Genomic DNA, 24,475 nt, shown 5'->3' on the forward strand with positions numbered 1-24,475 from the left:
GGGGCGGGGCGGGGCGGCCGGCCGGCGGTGCCGCACTCTGCGCGGCTCCCGATCGCTTTTGTTGTAAAGGGGAGGGTGCCGCGGCGGGGACGGGCAGCCGCCGCTCTGACAGGCGACAGCGCGGCCGCCTCCCGCCCGCATGTAGGGCTGCGGCGGGGACGGAGCTGGGCAGAGAGAGAGCGACCGAGCCGTGCCGAGCGGAGCCGAGCCCAGCCCAGGGCAACCCAGCTGTGCCGAGCCCGGCGGACCCCAGCGCGGCGCCGCCCCTGCCCCTGCGGGAGGAGGCCGCCATGGAAGTCTGCGCGGGTAAGCGGCGGGCCGGCCGCGGCGGGCCGCGGGCGGGAGGGGCTCTGCGGGGTCGCCGTGGCGGGCCGGGCTGGGGGAGGGGGTGCGGGCGGGGCCGGCTGGGGCGGCGCGGCGCGGGGGAGCGCGGCGGGCGGCGGCGTTGCCCGGCCCCGGCCCCGCCGGTGGCCCGGACGGCCGCGCGCTGCCTCACATGGACCCGCCGGGCGAGCCATGTGCGCCCTGTGTTTACGTTCCGCGCGGCGTGCGCGCCCATTGGCCGTGCGGGGCGGTGACGCGCGGATTGCATAATAGTGCCGGGGCGGCGGCGCGGGGCGGCTGGCGGCGCGGACACGTGAGGCGGGCGGGCGGCCGCTGTTTTGGTGACCTACATTCGGGGCGGCGGCGGCGGGGCGCGCCCGGGACACGTGGGGCCGCGCCGCTGCGGCGCCGGCGGCCCCGCCCCCGCGGCGCCGGCGGCCCCGCCCCCGCAGCGCGTAGGCCGCGGCGGAGCGCGGGGTTTGGCGGCGGTGGTGGGGGGGGGGGAGTTGGCGGCCTTCGGCGCCGTGCGGCGGGGGTGCGGGGCCCGCACGTGGGCCGGCCCGGTGCGTGGGGGTGGCGTTGTGTAACGGGGAGGGGGCGTCCGGGGGCAGGGCAGGGCAGGCCCTCTGCGGCCCGGCGCCGCGTGACGGCGGGCATTGCCGCAGCGCCGGCCCCGCTCCCGCTGCCCGCTCCCCTCCCTCCTTGGTCGGCGGGGGCGGCCGGGGGCGCCCCGGCTGCGGCGGCAGCCGCAGCAGCGTCCTCGGGGCCCGGTGAACGGACGAGCCGCGTAGCCGCTCACCGCCCCCTTACCGCCCCGGCGGCCATAGGGCTCCCTGCGTCGCTGTGTACGTGAAGCACCGGCGCGGTACGCACCCCCCCCCGCCCCCCAGCACAGCCCCGGGGCCCGCGGCTCCGAACCCCGTGCGGCCGCGGCGGGCTCGGCGTGGCCAGAAGGGCTGGTTGTGCCACCCTCCGCCGGGCCCCCCGAGCGCAGCCCCGCCGGTGTATGGAGCCGGGGCTGCCTCACCCGCCGGGCATCGGGGTGCCCCGTGGGGTGCGGGGGGCGTGTGGGTGCGCGGGGATGGCGGTGCTCTTTGTTTCGAGCAGATGCACCAGATCTGACTCCTGGCTGCTGCTGATCGAGCAAAAATAGGGTTCGTAGGGAGATGTAACTTCTAAAATAACAAAAATATTAGGGATGTTGGCTATGGCACAGACAGGACTGCTGAGCTCCCCAGGGTATGGGAGCAGCCCAGCCCTCTGGAGCTCCTCAGCCTTTCAAAAGGCAAGGGGTGAAAACCCCCACAGACATACTCTTTCCATGCCCTCCTATGACATCGGTGTTACATTTGAGGGAAAAGAGCATCTCTTTTTATGAGGCAGAGCTTAGAGATAGCGGGGTGAGGTGGCAGCCTGGCGAAACGTGGAGTTCCCCGCAGGGCCATGTCTGCGTGCCCTGCTCTGCCCCTTGCAGATAAGGATGGCGCCTGCTGAGGAGCTCCGTGCCTCCCGTGGACCAGGTGGACTGTGAGCTTTGGCCTGGCACCTGGCAGAGGCACGTGCGGCGCCAGGGGATTGCAGGACCTTTGTCAAATCGGTGGCGTCTTACACTAGCCCACGGGTGTTTGATGATGGCTTTTTCTCATGCTGTTGCTGCACTCATGTACCCCTTGCAATCCTCCTTTCCCCAGAGCACGGATCCTGAACGCGTGCTATGCTGCACGGAGGATTTCTTTAAAAAAAAATAAATAAATGTGCAGGAACAAGCGCAGTGGTGGGGTGTAGGGGCACCGGTGTGCAGGAATGTGAGAAGCAGTATGTGTTGTAGCGCATATGTTGTGCAGCCGCTTGGTCTGACTTCTGCTCCGCAGCAGCTCTGCTGGGGACTCCTCGGCTGCATGCTCCTTAACGGGCTGGTGGGAGTTTCCTTGGTAGAAAAAAATGAAATGTTAAAGAACAAATGGGCCAGTAAAGATGCTGCAGAAATGCTGAGAGGACTGTTATAGCTGATAAAGGTGAAGACATTTTCTAAGTCAGAATTCCTACCTGCAAGCAGTGATATTTCCAGGGTTGTATAACACCACTGCCTTTTGCTGTGAGGAGACCATGGCTGATCTAAGGGGCTACAGCCCCAATCTGCTATGCCAGCTCCTCAGTTGACAGAGGACTCGACAGACACCAATGCTTTTTTCCTCCAGAGGAAGCCAGGGCACAGCCCTTTAAAAAGTTTTTAATTCTTACTGGTGTTTGGAGTTCCTTGTTGCAATGTTCTGAGTGAAGAGACTCTACAGAGCAATACAGGCATAAAACAGCAAAGATGCAGAGAGTAATTTCCTTAAACAGTTGCGAGGCTTTTGTTGTTGAAATTTTGGTATGAAATATCAGATGCTTTTATATTAACTTTTGAAATGCTGAGTCTTGGAGTCAAACAAAGTGAAAACAATTTCTCTGGCTTACAAGCAAGAAAAAGGAGCCTGTGAAAAGCCAGAACTGCTCCCAGGTCTGCCTGAGGGCAAAAAGCTGTTTCATCTGAGGGATTCTCAAGTGTGTCAAATTGTGCGATGCGGCAGGACAGAGACTGTTTGCATGTAGCAGCCCGGCAGTCAGAGTTTAGGTGCTGCTAGAAATGCTACAAAGGCTTGTAGTTGGACAAATGGCATTCAGTAGGCTAACCAGGCTGCAGCGCTATTTCTTTCCCTTGCCCCCTTCCCTTCTGCATCGTGAGCACCTCCCAGCCCTTCCTTTCTGTGCCTTTGGCGCGTAGCCTGCATGAAGTCTTTCTGTCTGCCCTATTTCTGTCCCTAACCTAGCTTGTTTGCATTCTGGCTCCACAGCGCTGTAAGATCCTGTCTTTGCTGTGGCTCCAGGCGAGCTCTGCTCAGAGGGTGGCCAGGGAAACCCTCCCTGGGCTGCCCTGTGCCCTTTCCCCACTGCCCCATCCTGCCAGCACCATGGCTCGTTGCTCCATCTTTTGGTTCTGCCGGCTCATCTTGACTTGGATCAGAGGAGGCTGTTAAGATGGGAGAAGGGGATGGGGCAGACTGGGAGGTCAGCCGTTGAAAATGAATGGCGAGAAGGAAGCTTAAGCGAGGGAGGGAAAGGAGTGTGCCCAGGAACACGTGATGGCTGGGTCTGGTGTGCTGGGTCATGGCGTGGCTCACATGGCAGCGGTGCATGTCTGCTTGTTATGTCACTACGTGCTGCCTTTTTTTCTTGCCTTAGGGGGTGTGATAGCTTACATCAGCTCTTCAAGCTCGGCATCTAGCCCAGCCTCATGTCACAGCGAGAGCTCAGACAGCGGTTTCCAGTCATCCTCTTCTCCTGTACCATCTTCTCCAAACAGCTCCTCTTCAGAGAGTGGCTGCAACGGCCGGAGCAGCGAGGGCTCTGATGGGGCACCGAAGAGTGATCGGCTGGAGGAGACTATTAAAACAAACCAGTCGAGTGTTGCTGGTTTGACAAAAGGCCATAATGGAGTCACAAGTATGTTTGGTGCCGGTTCCTGAAACCACCATTTTTCCCCTTTTTATATTTACAACCAGGTCCTCCGCGTGGCTTGCTGCGAAGGCACGTAGCAAAGCCTCCATTTTAATTTTTTTGCATTATATGCGTGGTAATACATATGGTATTGCCATACAAATGCTAATAGAGGGGAGGTCCCGTTGCTGTTAACTTCAAACAGTCCATAAATACAGTCCAGATTTACTTCACATTTTCACTAGTGAAAACTGATCTTCATAAAAATCCAACACATGGTTAAAAAGATGCAGTGAAGTAAAGGTAATAGTAATCAGAAGTTGCCTTTAGGAGTATTTATGGAGCTGTCTTGCAAATCTCGTTTCTCTGTTTTTTCATACTCTCTTCCCTACCCCTCCACCTTTCGTCCCCCCACATTTCTTTGAGGAACAAAATAAACAAAACAAAACCATTATATTATATTTACATAGCTGTAGCTGGGATTTTTATCTTTTTGTTTCTAAGTCTTTATTTGTGGATGTTAAAACTGAAGTATTCATAAGCGGGAACTAAAGGATAGCATTTTAAAATGCATGTAACAATCCAGCTCCAGCTGTTTTCTTGCACTTTTTTTTGGTAATCAGAGAAGATCAACGATAAAGAACTACATTTGAACAGTTTTGGAAGGGCAGGAATCAAACTGGGTACTGGAATGAGTGTTTCAACAAACAGCTGGAATTCAGACTAGTCTTTTGAAGGCTGCATTCTTCTATTGGCAGAATTGTTTTATCATTTTGAATTGTTATGAAGCTAGAATTAGTATCTCACAGTTCTATCTTAAAAGTTTTTTTTTTAAAAAAAATTGTAAGAGCTCTTACCTTAAGTTTGTAGTAAGAACCTTTACTTCCTCTTAGAAATTTGCTTGCATCTAGGTTTTTGGTATCAGGGCAGGGGTTCCTGAGGATGAAACCTGTTGTAAACTGTTCAGATGTATAGGTAGATAGATAACATTTTTAGCTCAGTACTAGCTCTGTTTAAAAAAAATAAAAAAGAAAAAAAGAAAAGAGCAAACTAAAATTTTTGTGGTTTGGTTCTTTTTCAAAACTTTACAAAAAATAAGAGTTTTAGTTCCTCTTTATAAATGAAACCCAAATGTCAAATAATCTACTTTTCTCGTAGAATATGATTCTGTGGGAGTATTTCCAGCTGTCTGTGTTACTCACTGTTGAGGTAACTTTGTGGTTACTGAAGTCACTGGTAAAATTCCCATTGACTTCAGTGAAACCAATGGTAGATCAGCACTTGGGACTTGCAAAAAACGCTTGTTGACAAGCTGAAGTAAAATACGTGGGCAAAAACTTAAAAAAAGCCACACCATGAGCATATTTACAGTGTTGAGAAGGTATTTCCAAGTTCAGGTGTGCAAGTGTGCCATTCTGGATATACACTGAAATGAGTAGTCTGTACATATGTAGATGTGGCTGAGTCTGAAACTTTCATCAAATAGGTAGAGTGTATGGCTTGTTTACAATGCATAAGAAAATAAAGTGTCCAGTAGTTCTGTTTTTAAGAAAAGATGCTTATTCTCTGTTGGGGAAACTGTAGCCTTTATAAGGGCTTACTTGTCCTGATGGAAAGAAAAAAAATAGAGCCCAAACTTCGTGGCCTAGTTAACTAAATGCTACTTTTAAAAGTGCATAAATGCAAGCAGACTTTCTTTTTCTACAGTTGAGTATAATGCCACTGTGACTGAAAGTCCAGTGAATATATGCTTTCTCGCTATTCTGTTGAGTGCTTCACATTTTTTTACCCCCTCCCTTGCACTGGTACCTTCTGAACTGTTCAGGGGTTTTGTGCATTCTTCTTGTCTGTTCCTTTGCTGTGTATTTTGGATGTTGAGCTGACCTGATGTATATTGCTTTCAGTCCAGGTTTTAAAAGCTGGAAACATGTTCCTGCAGTTGTCACCGGTTTTCTATATCCCTGACTTTTCTGTTCTGATTCTAGAATTTAATGGCATGGTTCTTCTTTGTAAAGTCTGTGGAGATGTCGCTTCAGGATTTCATTATGGTGTTCATGCCTGTGAAGGCTGCAAGGTGAGCTGTATTTCTGCTTACCCTTCTGCTGGTGAAATGCTCGAGTTCTCCCCATAGAGGAAAAGGGGTGATACCGCTGAAAAAGTAGCGGTACGCTTCTCTGTTCAAACTTAAATCTGATAGATTTCAGACAATGTATAAGTTGTAGGAAAAGGCAGACCACTTAGCAATCCACAGCATTTTTCGAACTCTGCAGTACTTTCTGTTCTCGCCCCATGTCCAATCCTGCCTGACCTGGAGTGCATGGCAGAGAATGAGAACTGGAGACAGAGGTGGTAAGGACCATGTAACGCAAGACATGCAAATGTTAATTGCATTAAGAGATAGTAGGTGTGAGTTGTCACCAGGGCTGGAACGCAGAGCAAAACAGCTTTGGAAGAGCAATGCTTTACCACAGGGAAAGCCAGAGCTGGGTGCTTGGGTGTTCGTGCATCAGTAGAGCTGTATTTTCTGATACTGTAACACTGCAAATCTTACCTTATGTGAAGGAGTTTATCGGCTTAAGGGTTATGTGAAAGAGCCACCTTTGGAGGTCATATGGTGCAACAGAATGGTTTTGTTGCCAAACTGGAGATTGAAGTCAAAAGATCTGATTTTGACTTTCATGTTTGCACTTGATGTCACCGGAGATTGAGGGTGTATCTTAGGAACTGTCAGTACAGTGATAGAAATAATACTGGAGGTATTCTGCTCTTAGGTGCTGACTATGCAAGGAACAACTTAGCATCTTCTATAATTAGAAATCATAACTAGTTTGCGTTATACACAGATCACGCACAATGGGGAAGTAAGTCATGAGGAGTAGCAAGCTCTTTAAAATCACTTGGGGCTGATGGCTCTGAAGAAGCTGATGAGATGCAGTGGGGTTTTCTGTGCTTGCAGAGAGGTGAACCTTGGCAGGATATAATATATGCTGTAATAATAGTTGCTGTGGTTTCTTGTTTGTTTGCAGGGTTTTTTCAGAAGGAGCATTCAGCAAAACATCCAGTATAAGAAGTGCTTGAAGAATAACAACTGCTCTATAATGAGAATGAATAGGAACAGATGCCAGCAGTGTCGTTTCAAAAAATGCCTGTCAGTTGGGATGTCAAGAGATGGTATGTTCCTCTACTGAGCAGTGATCCTCTGAGAGGAAGTCTGCTGCCCACCTCAACACTGATTGCTAAGGGTCTTAATGGCAAAAAATGCAGCCAGCCCTTTTGTCAGGGACAGGTTCCCTGTCCAAGAGCATTTAGATCAGCTTGCCTTCTAGCTCTGTGACTCTTCTGAACTGGTAATGTAATACTGGCCACAGAGCTGTCCGTCTCTGGAGGCTAATGCAGCGGGAGGCACTGCAGTGGTCTCTTAGAGGAATGGTTATAACAAGTCTCAGTTTTGTTTTAATGAGTTAATATTTATAGCTGTATCCTGCATGAATCGGAACAAAACTCTTCTCCTTTGTTTTGTAACTGTTGCTTTTTCAATGAAATGGAATTCTGCTCAAGCCGATAGCCTTAGACTAATCATTATAGAGCGTAAACAGTTAGGTTTGGGTGCATGGGGTGAGGATATATCTGCCTCCTTTTCTTTTCTTGGAAGGAGAGGGAAGGCAGGGAGGAAAGGGTAATGTTGAGCTGTGTCTCTGTCCACCTTGCTGGCTGTCCACTCCTTGGTGACTTTTTAAAAATGTAATGCTGAAGGTATAGTTCATCAGTCTGCTGCGACTTACTGTCACAAACCAGAACTCTTCCTTCTGTTTCACTTTTTAATTTTCTCTGGGTGTTTATTTCACAATAACTAGGAATCCGGGGCTGTTAATAATTTAGTGGGTGGAGTGTTAAAACTTATTTTAAATAATTGTTCCGAGTTCTTGTCATGCATAGGAGTTATTTCATCCCCTAGGCGCTTGTTTGTGCATAAGGTTACACCTGCTTTAATGAAACAGACTTAGTTACATTAATGATGGGCTACTGCATGAACGTAATTACATCAGTCGAAACTGGTTATAAGCCCTTGTAAGGCTGTGGTTGAACAGGGTAGTAGAGGTAGTTGTAGATTCCCTAGGACAGGATCAGAAGCGCTACAGCCGCAATGATGCCCATCCCTTTGCCAGCAGAAAATGTCCTTGTCGAGGCAAAGTTATCAGGAAAATTTGCCAAGGTAAGCTGCATTCAGCATTGATTCTCTTAACCGTTTTGCCAGGTTATATAATAGGTCCATGAGGAGCTGTTGTGTAGGACTTCTATTCAAGTATGATATGAACCATGTTTATATTCAGCTAATTGTCAGTTCACAAAGTTGAACTGATTTAATTGATCCAATCTTAAAACCCGACAATTAACTAATTCACCTGTGTGTATAGTCCAGGGGTCCTCAAACTACGGCCCGCAGGCTGGATACGGCCCCCCAGGGTCCTCAATCCAGCCCCAGGTATTGACAGACGCCCCCGCCCCCCCCCCCCCCCCCCCCCCCCCCCGCCTCTGCCGGGGGTTGGGGGGGGAAACCAAGCAGCCGCAGATGACTGCCTGCCACTGCATCCACGTGCCGGCCCCCTGGTTAAAAAATGTGAGGACCCCTGGTATAGTCCATGGCCAGGTTTGTAGCAGAAGGGGAAAAGGCTTTAGAGACTGTGTACTGTGAACAACAGCATACGTTTCATATCTCACGCCTATCCTATGCCCAGTTTGTTCCTTGATTTCACTGTAATACCCCTGCTGTAGTATTGGTGAGAGCATTAGTATTCTGTTAAAAGGCAAGATTTTTGGTAGCAATGTGTATTCTGTGTGTGTGCGCGTGCGACCGCTTTCAGGATTGACTGTTTTTCTTTTTCTTCCCACCGCTTTTCATTTCTCCACCTTGGTAGCTGTTCGATTTGGTCGCATTCCCAAACGTGAAAAACAGAGGATGCTGATTGAAATGCAGAGTGCCATGAAAACTATGATGAACAGTCAGTTCAGCGGTCACTTACCCAATGAAGCATTAACAGAACTTCAAGATCAAGCACCTCAAGAAGACCTTTCCTCCAAGCCCAAACAAGAGCGGGAGACCATCAAAAGCCCTTCTCCCCCTCCTGGCACTGACATGGCTAAGGAAGAAGTGATTGGTATGGTCACTAGGGCCCACAAAGACACTTTCATGTACAACCAAGAACAGTCCCAAAACCCAGCAGAGATGATGCAGTCCCAGACTGGGGAGAGAGTGTCAAAGAACACTGAGCAGTACATCTTGAGCAGCGAGCACTGTGTTAGTGGGCTCGGTGGTCCTCAGTACCCTGAAAGTGAGCAGCACCTTGCTGGTGGACAGTACAAAGGGAGAAGCGCAGTGCATTATCCAAGTGGGCACACCATGTGTTTTACAAACGGCCACTGTATGAACTTCACGAGTGGTTATACTCAGCAGCTGTGTGATAGGATCCCAGAAGACGGCTTTTCTCCAAACAAGAATGCCACTTATTCTTGCAGCACTGGAGGAAGAATGCATCTGGTATATTGATATTCATTGTTTAATTTTACTTGGTGAAAGTCTTAGTGATGGGTGTGATCCAGCTGTGCCTCTTTAGTCAGTGAAGCTGCACACAGTTGGCGCAACGCTGAAACTTAAAATAGTGACACAAGTTTGATAGCACGGGTCGTGATGAAGGAGAATAGTGGCTCAGGTTGCGCTGAGGATTTGAAATCGTGTAAGTGATGGAGTTTCTTGGCTTGGTATTTAGTAAACAAAGTAGGCTAGTGTCAAAGAACATTGGTTGAAGAGAACAAACTCACGGGCTTTTTAACTGGCTTGAGTTAAAAAAGAAAATAGATGTTAGGAGTTTATAAATTCCTTTCTTTACTCAATCCTCTTGAAGACTTCACTTTAAAATAGACTACACAGTTGGATATGCTGTATTTTCCTTAAAGGTATTTAGAGCAAATGTCTGGGGTGGCACCTCAGGGCTAGGATTTTAAACCAGTCTGCATGCCTTATTAGTGTGTTCTAAAACCTGTCTTGCTGGGTAAGCTTTGTTTTGTTTTTTGTTTTTGTTTTGTTTGGTTTTTATGGGGATAGGGTGGTTCTGTTACAGGCAATGTAAAATACAGGCTCAATGGCACCCCCAGGCTATGCATCCTTCTCCCCTAGAACGTGTTCAGATTGGAACAGAGGCAGGAGGAAGATGCACAGCTAAACCACTTGAGAGAAGTTCAAGGTCTTTTCTGTAGTACTTACACAAGTGAGGCTCTAAACACACTTCTTGGTAACTTGGATGACTTTGCTAGAGCATTTTCTCACTGAATTCTTAAAAAGGATGCTTCCTGTTTTCTTGCATGTGGGTTCTGGGTTGGGTTGGTTTGTGGTTGGGTTTTTTTGTTTTCTTTTTTTTTTTTTTTCCCCTTAACAGGTCCCTCCCATTTGCCTTGCACCTGCTGTTCCTCTGCCATTCAGGCAACCGGTTCTGTAAGCCCCTTAAAATAGATTGTCCTTCTCTTTATCACTGGAACCGCCTGGGATGAGAGAACATAACATCCTCATTCTCATCCTGTGCTCCTGTCGAGAAGCACAAGCCTCTGACCTTTCTGGTGTACTTGGAGCTGCTGGTGTTTTTCTTCCTCATAGTTTGTACAGATTCTTCATAGGTTCTTGAAGACCCCTGAAAGTATCCACATGAAGGCTATTTATTTTGATGCTGGATTTTTTTTTTTTAAATTTTTTTTTGTTTGGGGTTTGTTTTTTTTCTCCCTCCTCCTTCAGCTACTGCATATGTGAACCATGCCATCCCTAGCAGGCTCTGACCTTAATTGCAGACTCTGGGCACTATACCATGACAAATAGTAGTAACTCCCAACCTTTATTCCTTGCAGGGAAAGTATGTGAAGTCACTACAACAGATTCTTGGCACTCCCGAGAAGTCAATGAGATCAGGATCTGACTAAAATGAGTCGGTAGCCATAAGGGAATGTCACTAGGCTCTGAAGCAGTGTGGAGACAGATGTTCAGGGGTTTGGTTTTTTTTGTCAATACCCCCCAACCAGAAAAGCAGAACAGGTCATTCCTGAAGAAGTTCCTCTAAAGAGAGCTAGTGGCTATCAGCATTCAAGGAGTGTCTGGATGATGCTTTTGGTCGTACGGTTTTGTTTTAGATAGTCCTGCAAGGACCAGGGAGTGATGGGTCCTTATGGGTCTCTTCCAACTTGAGATACTCTGTGATCCTATGATCTTGGGAAGAGGTCTCTCAAGACAGCTTGGACATAATACACAGTGGGGGGAAAGTGGCAGTTTCCCTTTGGGACTCAGTGCTGGGGGTTTAGGGTAAACAATCTAGGATGAGAAGTTGAGGTGCTGTGTCCCGTTTAGAGTGGGGTGCTGAACCAGAGATTCCTTATTTTTTGGAGTGCTGTATTTTTAACAATGCATATGTGAACTGTTGCAATATCATAGATAGAGCAGTGATTGGTTTCTGCCATGCTTCTAGTTGTGTGCCTAAACATTTCCTTTTGCCAAAATATGTCATGATTTTCAGTTTATGGAAAGGGTCCTCCTCTACCCCACATGCAATCATTTGGTTTTGGGTGTTGTCCTCAGACACCCAAATGGTGATGTGATTCACAGCTGAACCAAGAAATCTACAATTCCATTCCTTGTCTGATGGGGAGAGAGAAAGGGGAGACCTTTCTGCATATTGACTGCCCAGTTACAAACTGGGATTTGGGGCGGGGGGGGGGGGGAACCCATAGAAATTTGTATCTGCCTCCACCTTGTTTTCCCTGGCTGTTGCCAAGTACACACACACACGCATGCATGCATGTATATATGTACCTGTATAATATATTCTTGTAATGTAATTCTTGAAGATATTCTTGTAATCTTGGGACCTTCCACACAGAGAATTCCTAGGCAATTATCAGATTCAAGTTGCTCTGCAAAAGCAACATAGCTCTGAGGAATTACTAATTCATTTCACTGTTTTCTCTTTGCTTTGCTGACGTTACGCAGGATTACCTGCACTATTTAGTATACTTGTGAGGAATACTTAAAGGAATTCTTGTCCTTGGTGATGACAGCTGAAGTGAATATTAAAAGGTTTAAATGTCATTAAAAGATGTAAATTTTAGAAAGCAGAACTGAAAGTATCTCAAGAGTGTCTGGTTGGGTTTTACAAAAGGAATTCACTGGCAGTCTGCCTTGACTGATAAGTCTGATCTCATTGTAGTGGATTCAGATGTTCCTGTAAAAAATTGCTGCATGTTTGTATAAAAAAGAGCATTTTGTCATCTTGTGACTGAGCAAAATTGGAATACCAGTTCCTTGGTGGTCCTTCTTCAGTGATACAAATAAAAGCAAACACATAGGAGAGGAAGGTTGTCCCAGTAATGAGGGTGTAAATGTGTGGCTCAGGAAACCAAGGCTTGGCCCCTTGCTCTGACGTTAGTACCTTTGTCACCTTGACTGAATCACTTTAGTTGCCTGCAAAGCAAGGAAGATCTATGAGAATTAATGTAGAAGTGACTGTGGAATTAAAATTGATTGATTGTGAAATCATGATTAATTGTGAAATTACAGGGGTAACACAAGAGAAATCCAGTTGTCAGGCATGAGTTGAGATCAAGGAAGAATAGCATAACCTGGGTTCTCTCAAGTCTTTTGTTGTAAACAGTGTTGGAGTCTCCAAGGTCAGCAAATCTAGAAACAGATTACTGATGGATTGCCATGGATTTTTTGCTGGTTTTTTGTTTTAAAGGGAAGGGGGAAAATCCAGTTGCTTTGGGAATTGACTGAGGAATACTGATTCTTTTTTTTTTTTTTTTCCTCTGTGCATCATTATTGCAAAGTTTTCTTGAAGAATAAACATGGTTCTTTGAAGTATTTGTCAGTATTTGGAAGGGTGTCTTTAAGAGTTATTTTTTGTGTATGTTTTGTAAACATCAGGTCTGCCCAATGAGTAAGACTCCCCATGTGGACCCAAACAAGTCTGGCCATGAAGTCTGGGAAGAGTTTTCCCTGAGTTTTACCCCTGCGGTGAAGGAAGTGGTGGAGTTTGCCAAGCGCATCCCAGGTTTCCGAGATCTCTCCCAACATGACCAGGTTAATCTTCTGAAGGCTGGGACCTTTGAGGTGAGACCTCTGTGTGTATATTGTGGACCTGACAAGCTTTGCATCAGTCTGACCCCCTTAAGAACAAAAATAAACAAACTGGGTTATAGCAGGCAAAACCAGCTTGTTCATGTATGCTAGCTCTAAGCTTTCCTTAAGCTGATGGTGTCCAGTGCTTCTGTTTGGTCAGATCTTGTTGAGCTGTCCCTTGTACAGCCAGCTCAAAAGTGCTAAGCCAGTCTACCCTTCCCTCTTCCCTGAGCATTAATAAATAACTCTTAAGGAGTTTCTTGGTTTCGTGTAGCAGCGGGTACTGTGATAGCTACCTTTGCTTAGCCTGGAAAGAAGCATACTGCATCCAGAAAGGTGGGTAATTTAGAAAGCTGTCTATTGACGTACCAGTTTTGTAGAGGAATGTGTTTATTGCTCTGTATGTCCTTCTGCCAAAGCCAGAGCATCCATCCCGACCAGTCACCACTAGCCTTTGGTGGCAGCTGCAGGTTGCTGAAGTCTCTATCTCCAATGCAGTGACACTGATAACTAGCCGTGCTGCTGCAGCTCTGTAGATACCGTGTGCCAGCTGCAGCCTGATGTACTGTAGATGAAGCCCACCGGGCCCTGATGGTCCACTTGCAGTCATGACACACATGTGGATTAGTGGTGTTAATTTGGAAATGATACCGGAGAGCTTGGTGCTGTTAGTGACCTTCACCAGAGGGGACCTTTACTTAAGGTTTCAGTCGCTCTTCCAGACTCTTGTATCTCTATTGGAGACCATGCACATTTTAAAAGTATTCAAGTGTGAAGTTTAAACATAGAAGGCCAGAGGAGCTGAAGTCTCAAGTATTCAATGTTACTGTGCTTTTCTGGGGAGGGCAGGGTTGGCAATACTTTTGCTCTTGTTTGATTTATTCTTATTGAAGAGGGTGCTGGATTTCATATTTACCTGACATGTCTTGTGTAATGTTTCGGGTCTTTTATCTGCATTTATACAGCCTGGTTCTAAAATGTGTAATTGTTGGGTTGAAAGGCACAAGTTGTACTGGAAGACTTGGTGTCTGGAGCATGACAGTTTTCTTTGTTTCTTCCATTTTGCTGTCATGTATTTTTTTTGCTGTTATTCTTGACCTTTTGATATTCATCTACAACTTTGGTAACTTAAGGGCTGTATTTTCACTTCTTTAGCTACAGCCTCTTACATTGCTGTTCACATTACACAAAAATGTTGGTTCCTTCCTCTGCAAAGTGGTATACTGTCCAGTGCCCTCAAGGAGAGTGGAAAAACCACCTTGAACTGTTCCTATAATGTAAAGCCAGACATTCATGTTTTGCAAGTAAAATGTTTTGGCTTGGCCTTTCTTCACTTCAGGCTTTTCTCAAGCTTTGTTGGTATGCCTTTTTGCCAGTTACAAGCACTGCTGATAAGGAGGTTTCTATATCCAGGGAAATCAATAATAATGTGTGGCTGCGTGCTTATCCCTATTCACTTATAAATAAGAAACATTAATGATTTGGGTTAGTGAGCTTCTACCTGTAGTTAAAGGCCTGTGTGGCATTTTAATAACAGAAAAGAACCAATAAAAAATGTTGGAGAGCAGTGGGGGGACACCCCCCCCCCCCCAGTAGTATTAATGAAATGATTGCAATAGAGGCAAAAGCATCTTGAAAAGCTGATGTATACAAGGTCATTTCTGTCTTCTGGATAACTGAATTAGGATATCCCAACATCCACCTGTTAATAGAAGAACCTCGGTAAAAGTACTACCTCCGAGCCTGTTACGGCTCCCTTGGGCACCAGTGTGTGGCTGTCTTGAAACTGTGCTTACCAGCAGCTCATATTGAAGGAGTGCTTGTCTGGGGGTAAGAAGATGCATGGAGACAATGTTGGTGAAGCAGCAGCATAGCTCTATATATTCACACTCATGTGAGGTAAAAAGTCTTCTTGGAACTGGGAGTATTGGGGCGCTCGGTATATTGTGGTGGCATTTACGTGGCTTTTATGGGAGCCAGCTCAGAAACAGCAGTGAGCCTAAAATAAAGAACTCCTGGATTTGAGCAGGTCCTTCCCCACCTCCACAAGCCCCCAGTCCAAATATAGTTGATGGTAGAGCTAACAAAGCCCTTGGATTCGTTGGGGTAGTGGCTCAGTCTCTCCACAGACTCACGAACTTGGTTATTTGGGTGCAGGTGGTAGGGAAGTGAGCAAGCGGTTGCCTCTGTGGAGGTTTTTATGTGTTTCTATTGCTCTGATCGGGTGGCAGGGTTGATCAGGTATATCCTCAGCATGCACAAATAGGAGTCTGGCTTGAAGTGAAATGGGATGAATCAGTCATGTGCTATGCCATAGTCTAAACTGTTCTTCCATGGGTTAGAATGGTGACGTTGAAATCTATAGGCAAGGTCTTTACCTTAGCATAAGTCAACACAGCTTCATGGGCTTCAGTTTTGAATACCAGCATTCATACTGGTTGTTCGTTATGTAAGTTCATGTTTCTAAAGCCCAGTTCTGTAAGGGGAATGCTATTTTGAAGTGAAAGGTTGTTGAGTACCTGGTGGGTCTGTGCTAATGCATGAGTTCAGCTTTGTGTGTCTGCCCTTTCTCTTTTTGTTGTGTTCTGAGGGCTTCTGCACCTAGGTTTCTGCACTCTGTAGATGTAGTGAAAGGGCATACAGCTTGGCTGACAAAGGTGAATAATACATAGTGCTCATGTGTCCATCGAGATCGCTGCGTGCCATTTGGCTGTTAAAACTTACAAGCAAGTCATTGTAACATGCATGAGTGGTGTTTGAATTCTCAAACGTTTTCATTTTTTTTCTTGAACCCTCCTTTATTAAGCTTGTCAAAGGCACTAGTCTTTGCAGAAAATCTGGTTCTCCTCTCATCTGTAGTAAACATTTAAATTAATGGAGTTATGTAGGGTAAGTGGGAAGAGCTGACTGTCACACGAAGAGATTACAGCAAGTCTGAAGTTCTAACCAATGCCAGTTGGTTAATTTTCTCCAAATAAGAAGGCTGTTCTGTGCAACTTAAACCTTGAAAATGTAAATCAGGTTGTTGAACATGAGCAAATGAAACTTTACAAGCCATTCCAGAGGGAAACATTTCACAGTACGACTGAGAAGCCACAGGAGAAATTTCAGCCCAGAGGGGTAAGTTCAGTACATGTCAACTGCTCCAGCCCAGGTGCTTATACCAAAGGGGTATTCCCAGCTGCAGCTACAGACCAGGTGTGGTTCCAAGCCCTGCTTCTCTAGCCTTTTGGAGGCTGTACACGTGGCTCCTTTCTACCAGAGCTCATTAACATTCCTGTGGGTATAGAGATGTGGCATGGTACTTTCCCAGGGAATGCCTAAAGGGCCGCATCATCAGGTGGCGTAAGTCCGCATTGTTCCAATGGAGCTGCTCCAGTTGATGCCAAGTGAGAATCTGGTTCAATACCTTCTTTTTGCTCTTCGCAAGTGCGGCCAAGAAAACGTTTCTTTTAATGCTCTGTATGCCTTTGGCTGTTCAGTGGCTTAAACAAGTTGTCTTACTGGCATATTTATGAATGGCATTGTCTTTGTGGCTCAGGCTGTCTGAGGCTTAAATTTTAATTTTCTTCCTTTTCATGTGCGGTAGCCCCTCCCCTGCATCCACTCACTACCTTTTTCACTTGTTTGTTTCTCCAGCTACTGGGCCAGAGCTTGCACTGATTTTTACAGCTCGGTAGCATGCTGACAGTTTCTGTATAGAATGTTTGTGCAGTGGTTAATGAGACAGTTTGAATGACATTAAAAGGGTTAACTTGTTTCTTTGGCCTTTCTAGAAATCCACCTATATTAACCTGGTTTGGTTTTGTTTTGTTTTCTTTCACCAGGTTTTAATGGTACGGTTTGCATCTTTGTTTGATGCAAAGGAACGTACCGTCACCTTCCTGAGTGGAAAGAAGTACAGTGTGGACGACTTGCATTCAATGGGAGCTGGTGATCTGCTCAACTCAATGTTTGAATTTAGTGAGAAACTAAATGCCCTGCAACTTAGTGATGAGGAAATGAGTTTGTTTACAGCGGTTGTCCTGGTATCTGCCGGTAAGAACAGAAAGTTAACTTGCAGCTTTGCCAAAGTTTGAATATAGCTCTGTACGAAAAGATTTCTGTAAAATGTATACCCTATTATTTCGTGTCGAAGTGCAATTTAGTAGGTCTTAAGCTACTAGCAGCCTGTAATTTACTTGTTTTACATACCTGCTTTTTCTAATGCCGCCTTTTGGAAAAATGTGACAATGGTTTTTATTTTCCTACTACTTTCTATAGAATGCAAAAATATATCTCATAGCTGCCCAATAGCTGTTTAGAAGCTGTTTGTCTGACTCATCTAAGTTTCACAGGACAGCATCAATGAAATTACTCCTGATTTGCACAGCCTAAGTCTTGGGATAAGGTGGTATTTTTACTTCCAAGTATTGTCATTGAAGTCTGTTGCGTGTCTTACTCAAGTCTAAATCCAACAGTTTGATCTCTGCCTATGTCAGCAAGAAAGCCCTATTCATCTGCATCGTGACTTCTTACTGCTAAAGGTCTGCCAATCCACTAACATCTTCACCAGCCTCGTATCTTGTTTCAGTCCCTGGATACACAGAACACCCTGGCCCAGATTCAAAGAAGGATTAAGCACCTACTTCTGTAGTATTATCTAAAGCCTCAAATTAGGCACATTAGCTCTGCATATAATGCCTGGAATACAAGATGCAGAATCCCTGCTTGCTGGGTAAGGAGCTCTCTAAAGGTGGCTAGCACAAATGCTAGCAGTGCCTGCTTATACAACAAGCCGGCATTTGGGGGCCACTCACTTCTTGAACCAGTGCATCTCTTCCACATAAGTGGTTTAGACCTACATCTTTCTTACCAGGGAGGTGAAGCCTCTGTAAACAAGGTAGGACAGTTCAGTCTAATGGCTTTGTGCATGGCCTTACTGAAATGTGATGGGGCAGCTGTAGGTAGCCTCTTCGGCTGGCAAGCAGTGGTAATGAGCAGAGGGTGGTACAGAGACTGCCAGCTTCAAAAGCCAGAACAAATGGCAGCATGAAGGAAGCATGGCACTGCAGTCTGTTAGTGAAAATTTTCAGGTAGCAGAGAGAAACCTGGGATTTTAGTTGCTTTTCCAGACTCAGTTCTACAAATTTTATCTTTCAAAAACTAAATTGATGAGAACTGTAGATAACCGTTAAAATAAGGACTGAGAACCAGGCCTCTTCCTTGTGCAGTCATAACTAGGCTACAGCCGCTCTCCTTGCTTTCTCGCTCAGCTCTTGGGCCCTAGAATATCACAGTCTGTGCCACCTGTTTTGAATGTTAGTGGCTGTATCTGTTTTGTTAAATGTGCTTCTAGCACAATGCCACCGCCTCCCCCCCTCCCCAGCCTTTTAGGTGCTGCTCCGTGCTGTTGCTAGCTCCCAGTAGGGCTTAGCCCTGGGGATGGTATGTAACTGTACAGCACGTAGTGTCAGAGCCATGCAACAGGACAAAAAGAGAAGTGTTTGGTATTCAGACTTGGAGCTGCTGAGGATTTTTCAGATCATAGCTTTGGACATTATTGCTACCTGTCTTTGCTACCATGTGATCTGATCTGCATCTGATCACAGCCTTCCCGGACATCTTCACAAAATACTTCTAGGGTTTTATAAAGTGCAATTTCATAAATCTTTTAACGTTTGGGCCCAAAGTTGCATTTGTACTGTGTTCCAGACACAACAGTAACCTTGGCGGTCACTGTAAGTCCAGCAATTTTCAGATGAACTTCACTCTGTAACTTGCAACTGAACTGAAATACTGCAGCTGTTACTTGCACAAGTAAGCCAGCAAGCTTCACGCTTGAGCGGTACCCAAGAAGAACAGAAGGACCCCCAGCAGAGCTCCTGGGGAAGATGCTTGCAGTGTAAGGGCTTGCCAGGAAGCGAAGGTGCCTGCAGAACTGAAGGATTGTGGCTGCCTGTTGATTAACAGATCTTGGAAGCAGATCACCTGCACCCCACCCCTCAAGGAGGAGTGTGACCCAGAGAGTCATTTCCCAGGTGGAAGCGGAACTCAGTTAGAGAAGGAGGAAGAGTTGAGGAACACCATCTGAGAGAGTGGAGATGCAGACAAAGGCAAAAGATGCCCTAACTGGAAGAAGTGAAGGTGGAAGAACAAGGCCATTAAGACTTCTTCACCTTGGAATGAATGCTATTGAAGAGGAGACTGAAAGGAAGGAGTAGTGAAGATTTACATCGGTTCCAGAAGCAGACACCACAGTGTGTGACTACTGAATCCTAATGAAGTGATCCAGAATATAAAATACCATGCTGCACTAGTTAAGAATCTTTTTAAAGGACTTTCAGTTGCTTAAAATTTAAAAACGCCTGTGGAAAAAGAAAAGCAGTATTTGTCTCTAAACAGTGCTAGTGGGGGAACACTTGTCAGAAACAATTCCACATAACACTGGACAAATAACCATTCTTAGGAGGGATGTTTAGAATGTGCAGGGGTAGTAGCAAGGAATGAGTGTAACTGTGTACATCTTGTTGTGGTGTCATATGGCAAAGAAAGAAAAAGCAGGGCTATACAGTGAGAATGTGGGAGTGTTTCTGGTGGTGCTGAGGAATTACATTCACAAAGTAAAAGAATGTTTCACCTCTGGCTTCGGTTAGCTGGATGTGTTGAAGATGGAGGGATGGTGGCAAGATGGGTCATAGGCACTGATGAAGGAAGAAGCAAGGTGGAAGCAAAGCTGTATGAATGTGGTTCGTGCAGGTCTATAGAGACCAAGTGAAGACTTAACTGAAGGTGATGTTTTGTAGAAGAATATAAAATACACACCCGCTATTATTCTGTCTTATTGGGGTAGTACTAGCAAAAACTGCTGGCCACTGGAAGCAACTGGAAGTAGACTAAGAGGGGAAAGACTTGGACTAATCCAAGAGAAGAGACTCCAGTAACTCACCCGAGGCAGCCAGGGAAGACTGGACTGCATTCTTCTGCCTTCAGAGGCAAGGCAGTATTGTACAGAGCTCTTGAGAAACCTCAGCTGGCATATTCTGTGCAAATGTCATCATCCCTGCTCAGGATAGAGCAAACCTAAAGGCTCTGTAAAGCAGGAGGGCAAGTGAGATAGATATCTTCACAAATAAAGGTGGGGAGGCATCTCTTCACTTGTGCCATCTTGGAGAACAGCTATCAAACCTAATGGACAATCTTCACAGAAGACTGGAGTATGTGCTAATAAACATAATTTGATATTAATCGAAGTTCCCGATCGTTAGAGGAGGTGGTTCTGGAACAATCTAAAGGAACTAAACACGTTAACTGCTTCAAAATGGATCCTTAAGTGAATTATGTCATAATTTTGCCCCATAGCAGTAGGGAACTGCACTGAACAGTCCAGGAGGACTTCCTAGGCTTTTCACCTGAGAAGTCAAATTGGATTGACACTGGCAGCATAAGGGACGGATTCCCCCTCTGACTCTGTGATGTGACTCAGTGTTACTCCAGAAAGCTGTTGTCATTCCGTGTCCCAGTTCTGCAAAGTGCTTAAGTACATGCACACATCAAAGCACATTTCTGTTCGTGTCCGTCACTCGTGTATGTATGTGCCCTGCTGAATTTACATAGTGTTTAAGAAGAGAGGCTACAGCTTGGAAAAAACCAGCTACTGTGCATGGTTATTAGGTGAGATGTTGTGCTTAAAAATTCATCCTTTTAAGCTGCTTGCTTATGTTCCACCTAAGGACAACAGGAATGTTCTTAAATACAGCTCTCTTGAAAGAGATGCTTCCGGGTGTGGGGCGAATGCGGTATGTCAAAGCATAATATTTTTCTTGATGTTGAAATTCTGCTTCTCTTCCTCAGTTGGGAATTTTTGGGTGCATTGTGTTTCATTTTGTAAGTGCTTCAGAACACGCTCAGAAATAGTGCTCAGTCGTGTCAGGGCTTATACTCCCTTAGCCCCTGGGGCTCCCACTGTGCAGATACAAGTGTGGCTGGCCCGGAGTGGGATTTCCTCCTCAAACATGAACCTCCAGTTTAAGTTTAGGGTTCTGTGTCCAGCCTTGAGAAATGTTTGAAATTCTTATTTCTGTGTGCCCTATCTCTCTCCTTGTGTTGCAAGTTGTGATTCAGCAAAATACTTAAGTGTGTGCTTCAACCTGTCCTTTTCTGGAAACGTGGGTAAGTGATTACAGAAAAGGTGTTTGAATGCTGCCAGTTTGGCACGAGCTTAACACTTTGCAAAGCTGATGCTAAATAATGTTTGAAAGACTTTTGATATGTGGGTTTGAAATTTCTAGCATAAATATTTTAATTTTTCTTGTGCTTGTTACATCAATGAGTGATTTTTCTAGCGGCTTTATGTTGCAAAGTACATCTGTTCAGCTTTTTTTTTCTTTTTTTTTTTTTTCTTTCTTCTCCCCCCCTCCCTACCCCTCTCGTTCTTTTGTTCTGTTTGTGTGTTTTGTCATGTCCCCCACCCTTATCTTTAGATCGCTCCGGAATAGAAAATGTCAATTCTGTGGAGGCACTTCAGGAAACACTAATCCGTGCATTAAGGACCTTAATCATGAAAAATCACCCAAATGAAGCCTCTATTTTCACAAAACTTCTTTTGAAATTACCTGACTTGCGTTCCTTAAACAACATGCACTCTGAAGAACTCTTGGCCTTTAAAGTTCACCCATAGGCCTTTAGATCTCATTTGGACTTGGACTTGCCTGGTGTTAAACTGTTTTGTGCTAAAATATGTATTTATACAGTTGTACCACTTGTTGGAGAGAGAGAGAGTTCACAGACTGTGAACAATTGATAGCTGTTCCATAACCATGCAATAACGCTTCAGCAGGTGCTTTCAGCTAACGGCAGCACAGTGTTTGGAGTCCTCCAAGACCTCCAGACCCAGCTGTGCTGCACTGCTGCAGAAGAGGTTGTGATGAGCCTGAATAAATATGGACTGTTCCTTCATTTAGGAAAAAGAACCACTGCTGCCCTCTCATGTAAACGGAACACAAAATAGCTGTGTATATGCATATGGAGCATGGAATGGGGTGGGAACAATCCTGTGCTAATGGGAAAATGGAAGAGCTGATTTAATTGGTCTTTCACGTATCTAATAGATGTATGTCTGTGTCTCTTGATAACTCACTCATGGTTTCACTGTTGTTATTCCATTAAACCCAATGGAATGATTTCAGCTTGCACCAACTCTTCACTGAGCGTGTGTTCATGCCATGTGTATATAATATAAATAGTTAAGTAATGAGTGTTTATGGCTATATAAAGTACAGAGTTGTGTGTATATATGTGTATGTATATAAATAGTTCTATACATAAAGTATACATATAATTTCTTCACAATATTTTAAACTGTGAAGGAATTTAAACTTACAAGAGAAGGTGATCTATGGAAAGAACCAAATAGATGCACTTTGCATATTGCTGAACTAATTATATGAGCATTTCTAATTTTTAGAAAACATCAAATTTGCATTAATATGCTGTGTTTGTTAATTTAAAAACCCCACCAGAGTGGCACCAAAGGGGCAGGGTCAGATTCAACTTCTAGAAGGGGTTCGTAGAGAATCTCAGGTGGACATGGTTGGTTGTGGCACTAATAGAATTGATTGTCTGCTGCCACTGAGGTTCTTACGTTCTGGTAAAGGTTAAAGAAGCACCAGATGCTCTTCAGAAACTTCAGCACAGCCAGAAAGAAACTATCTGATAAATAACAGCATCTATCAGGAAAAAGAAAAATAATGGGAAAAATGTATCCATGGTTGCGTTTGGGTGTATGTGTGTTCTGTGACAGTTTATTTCTTGCAATACATCATCTCGCTGCTTCATTGCTAAATGAGAATTGAAAACAGAAATGTGAGATTCCCCATGTCTTTTCACAATTTGGGCTTTGTGGTTCCCATGCCTGTTCTTCTGGAGCTCTCCATCGGTGCATGTGCGTGTGTGTGTATGCGCAGAGAAGGTGCACTGGATGGTCTGGATTTTTTTTCTTAAAAAAACAACACCACAAAAACCAAACAAATGGGACATTTTTTGTTGTTTATGCCAGTAGCAAATTACAAAGCAGATCCTTAAGGCTTAAGATTCTGCTGCTTTTCCATCTAGAAAAGCAGCTTTCTATGGGTTTTCTCCATTTGTAGCAGGGCCTGGCATCAGAAAAGAGAGATAAAAAAAGTCAAAGCAGTTTTGTTAGTTAGTTATGTTTATGTTTTGCTTATGTGGGAAGAAGATGCTCCATTACCCTTGTGTTTAGTTAGCTTTCCTGGGAGGTAGCCCTCTGAGTCTCTAGCGCTGACTCCGTTTGTTACCGCATTTAGCTGTACGCGGTAGCTGAGGAGCCAGAAAGCCACCGGGCCGCATCGCTGCTCCTGGCCGTGCAGCCATGGCTCTGGCGCAGCAGTGAGCGGACGGAGCCCTGGTGCCTGCCCCTGAGCACTGCCAGCTGGGCAGGGCAGGGGAGGCTTGCACCCTGCCACAGCTCCGGTCACCTCGGCGCTGGGAATTTCCCCTCGGAAAGCGGTAGGGAGTGCTGGCCGGGGGGCCAGGAGCAGAAGGGGGCAGATGCTTGAGTAAGAGCTGGGGAAAATTCACCTTTAGCCTTGGTTGAGGAGCAGAAGAGCCCACCCTTTCCTCCACAGCTGCTGCAGGGAGAGCTGTCCTCCTGCTTTGAGCTACTTTAACCACTGGATAATGGCCCCTTAACGTACAGTTTTGCCATCCAAATGTGCTGTCGGGGCATATTGTCCTAATTTCTGTTAACAGTCTGCATCCTACCAGTATTATTTGTTTGAGAGCTTCACTGAATTATGCATTGAACCATTCAGACTTTAGAAAGGACACAGTCACGTTTTGTATTATTTAGGGGCTGGAATGACTTCTTTGTAGACCCCATTTCAAATGTGGAAAGTACAGTTAACCCTTGGTTGTTTTGGAAGGGAAGGAGGCTTCTTGCAGAGATTGCCACCCTACAACTGTGTTTTGTTGTGTTTTGGTTTGGTTTGATTTTTATTTTTTTTTTTCCTTCTTAAAACTGTATTATTAAGCCTTTAGGAATGTATAACCAGGACTGAGTAATTACTGCTTATTAAATTTTTAGTTAGATTGACCATGTATGCCTATAGATAGATATTGTAACTTGTGCAATTTCATTTGAAATAATCTTCCTGTACATAATGGAAAAACTCATATAACAGAAAAAAAAAGCCCCAAACGGATTGACTGAACAAAAAAGTTGATTAAAGTACGGTTCAAAAGTGACCCACGTATTACAAACCCTAGCTGGACTCTTGGAAGAAAATCTGAACTCATTGTGTTAGCTGTGTATTGTGAGCTCTTCTTTTACTGTGTCACTGGTTATACACTTGTTAAACGCTGAGATAATAGACTTCATGCCAGACATTTGAGTACTGTAGACTGGGTCATCGCTGAAAGATTAGTGTACTGTATGACTTAAATGAAATTTTTATTCTTGATTTTATTCTTGATTTTGTTCTTGTTTTAAAAGATTAAATATGGGCATTATGTCAGCAAGCTAAA

General features: G+C 45.4%; 1 protein-coding gene across 3 annotated transcripts; it reads left to right on the top strand.

The window, feature by feature from the left end:
- NR1D2 (nuclear receptor subfamily 1 group D member 2) lies at nt 1-24,475 on the top strand. 3 transcript variants are annotated; one of them, XM_056335776.1, is made up of 8 exons: nt 1-306; nt 3,547-3,807; nt 5,787-5,875; nt 6,828-6,972; nt 8,718-9,337; nt 12,758-12,943; nt 16,780-16,990; nt 21,415-24,475. In XM_056335776.1, exons 1-8 carry the CDS (start codon nt 291-293, stop codon nt 21,609-21,611), a joined length of 1,725 nt encoding a protein of 574 aa, XP_056191751.1. In that variant the 5' UTR covers nt 1-290; the 3' UTR covers nt 21,612-24,475. The 3 variants fall into 3 exon arrangements, with proteins under 3 accessions (XP_056191751.1, XP_056191749.1, XP_056191750.1); XM_056335774.1 differs by lacking the exon at nt 1-306 and adding an exon at nt 482-665; XM_056335775.1 differs by lacking the exon at nt 1-306 and having other exon boundaries at nt 1,463-3,807.

Source organism: Falco biarmicus, chromosome 4 (genome assembly GCF_023638135.1).
Source record: "Falco biarmicus isolate bFalBia1 chromosome 4, bFalBia1.pri, whole genome shotgun sequence".
In the NCBI taxonomy this organism is placed as follows: Eukaryota; Metazoa; Chordata; class Aves; order Falconiformes; family Falconidae; genus Falco; species Falco biarmicus.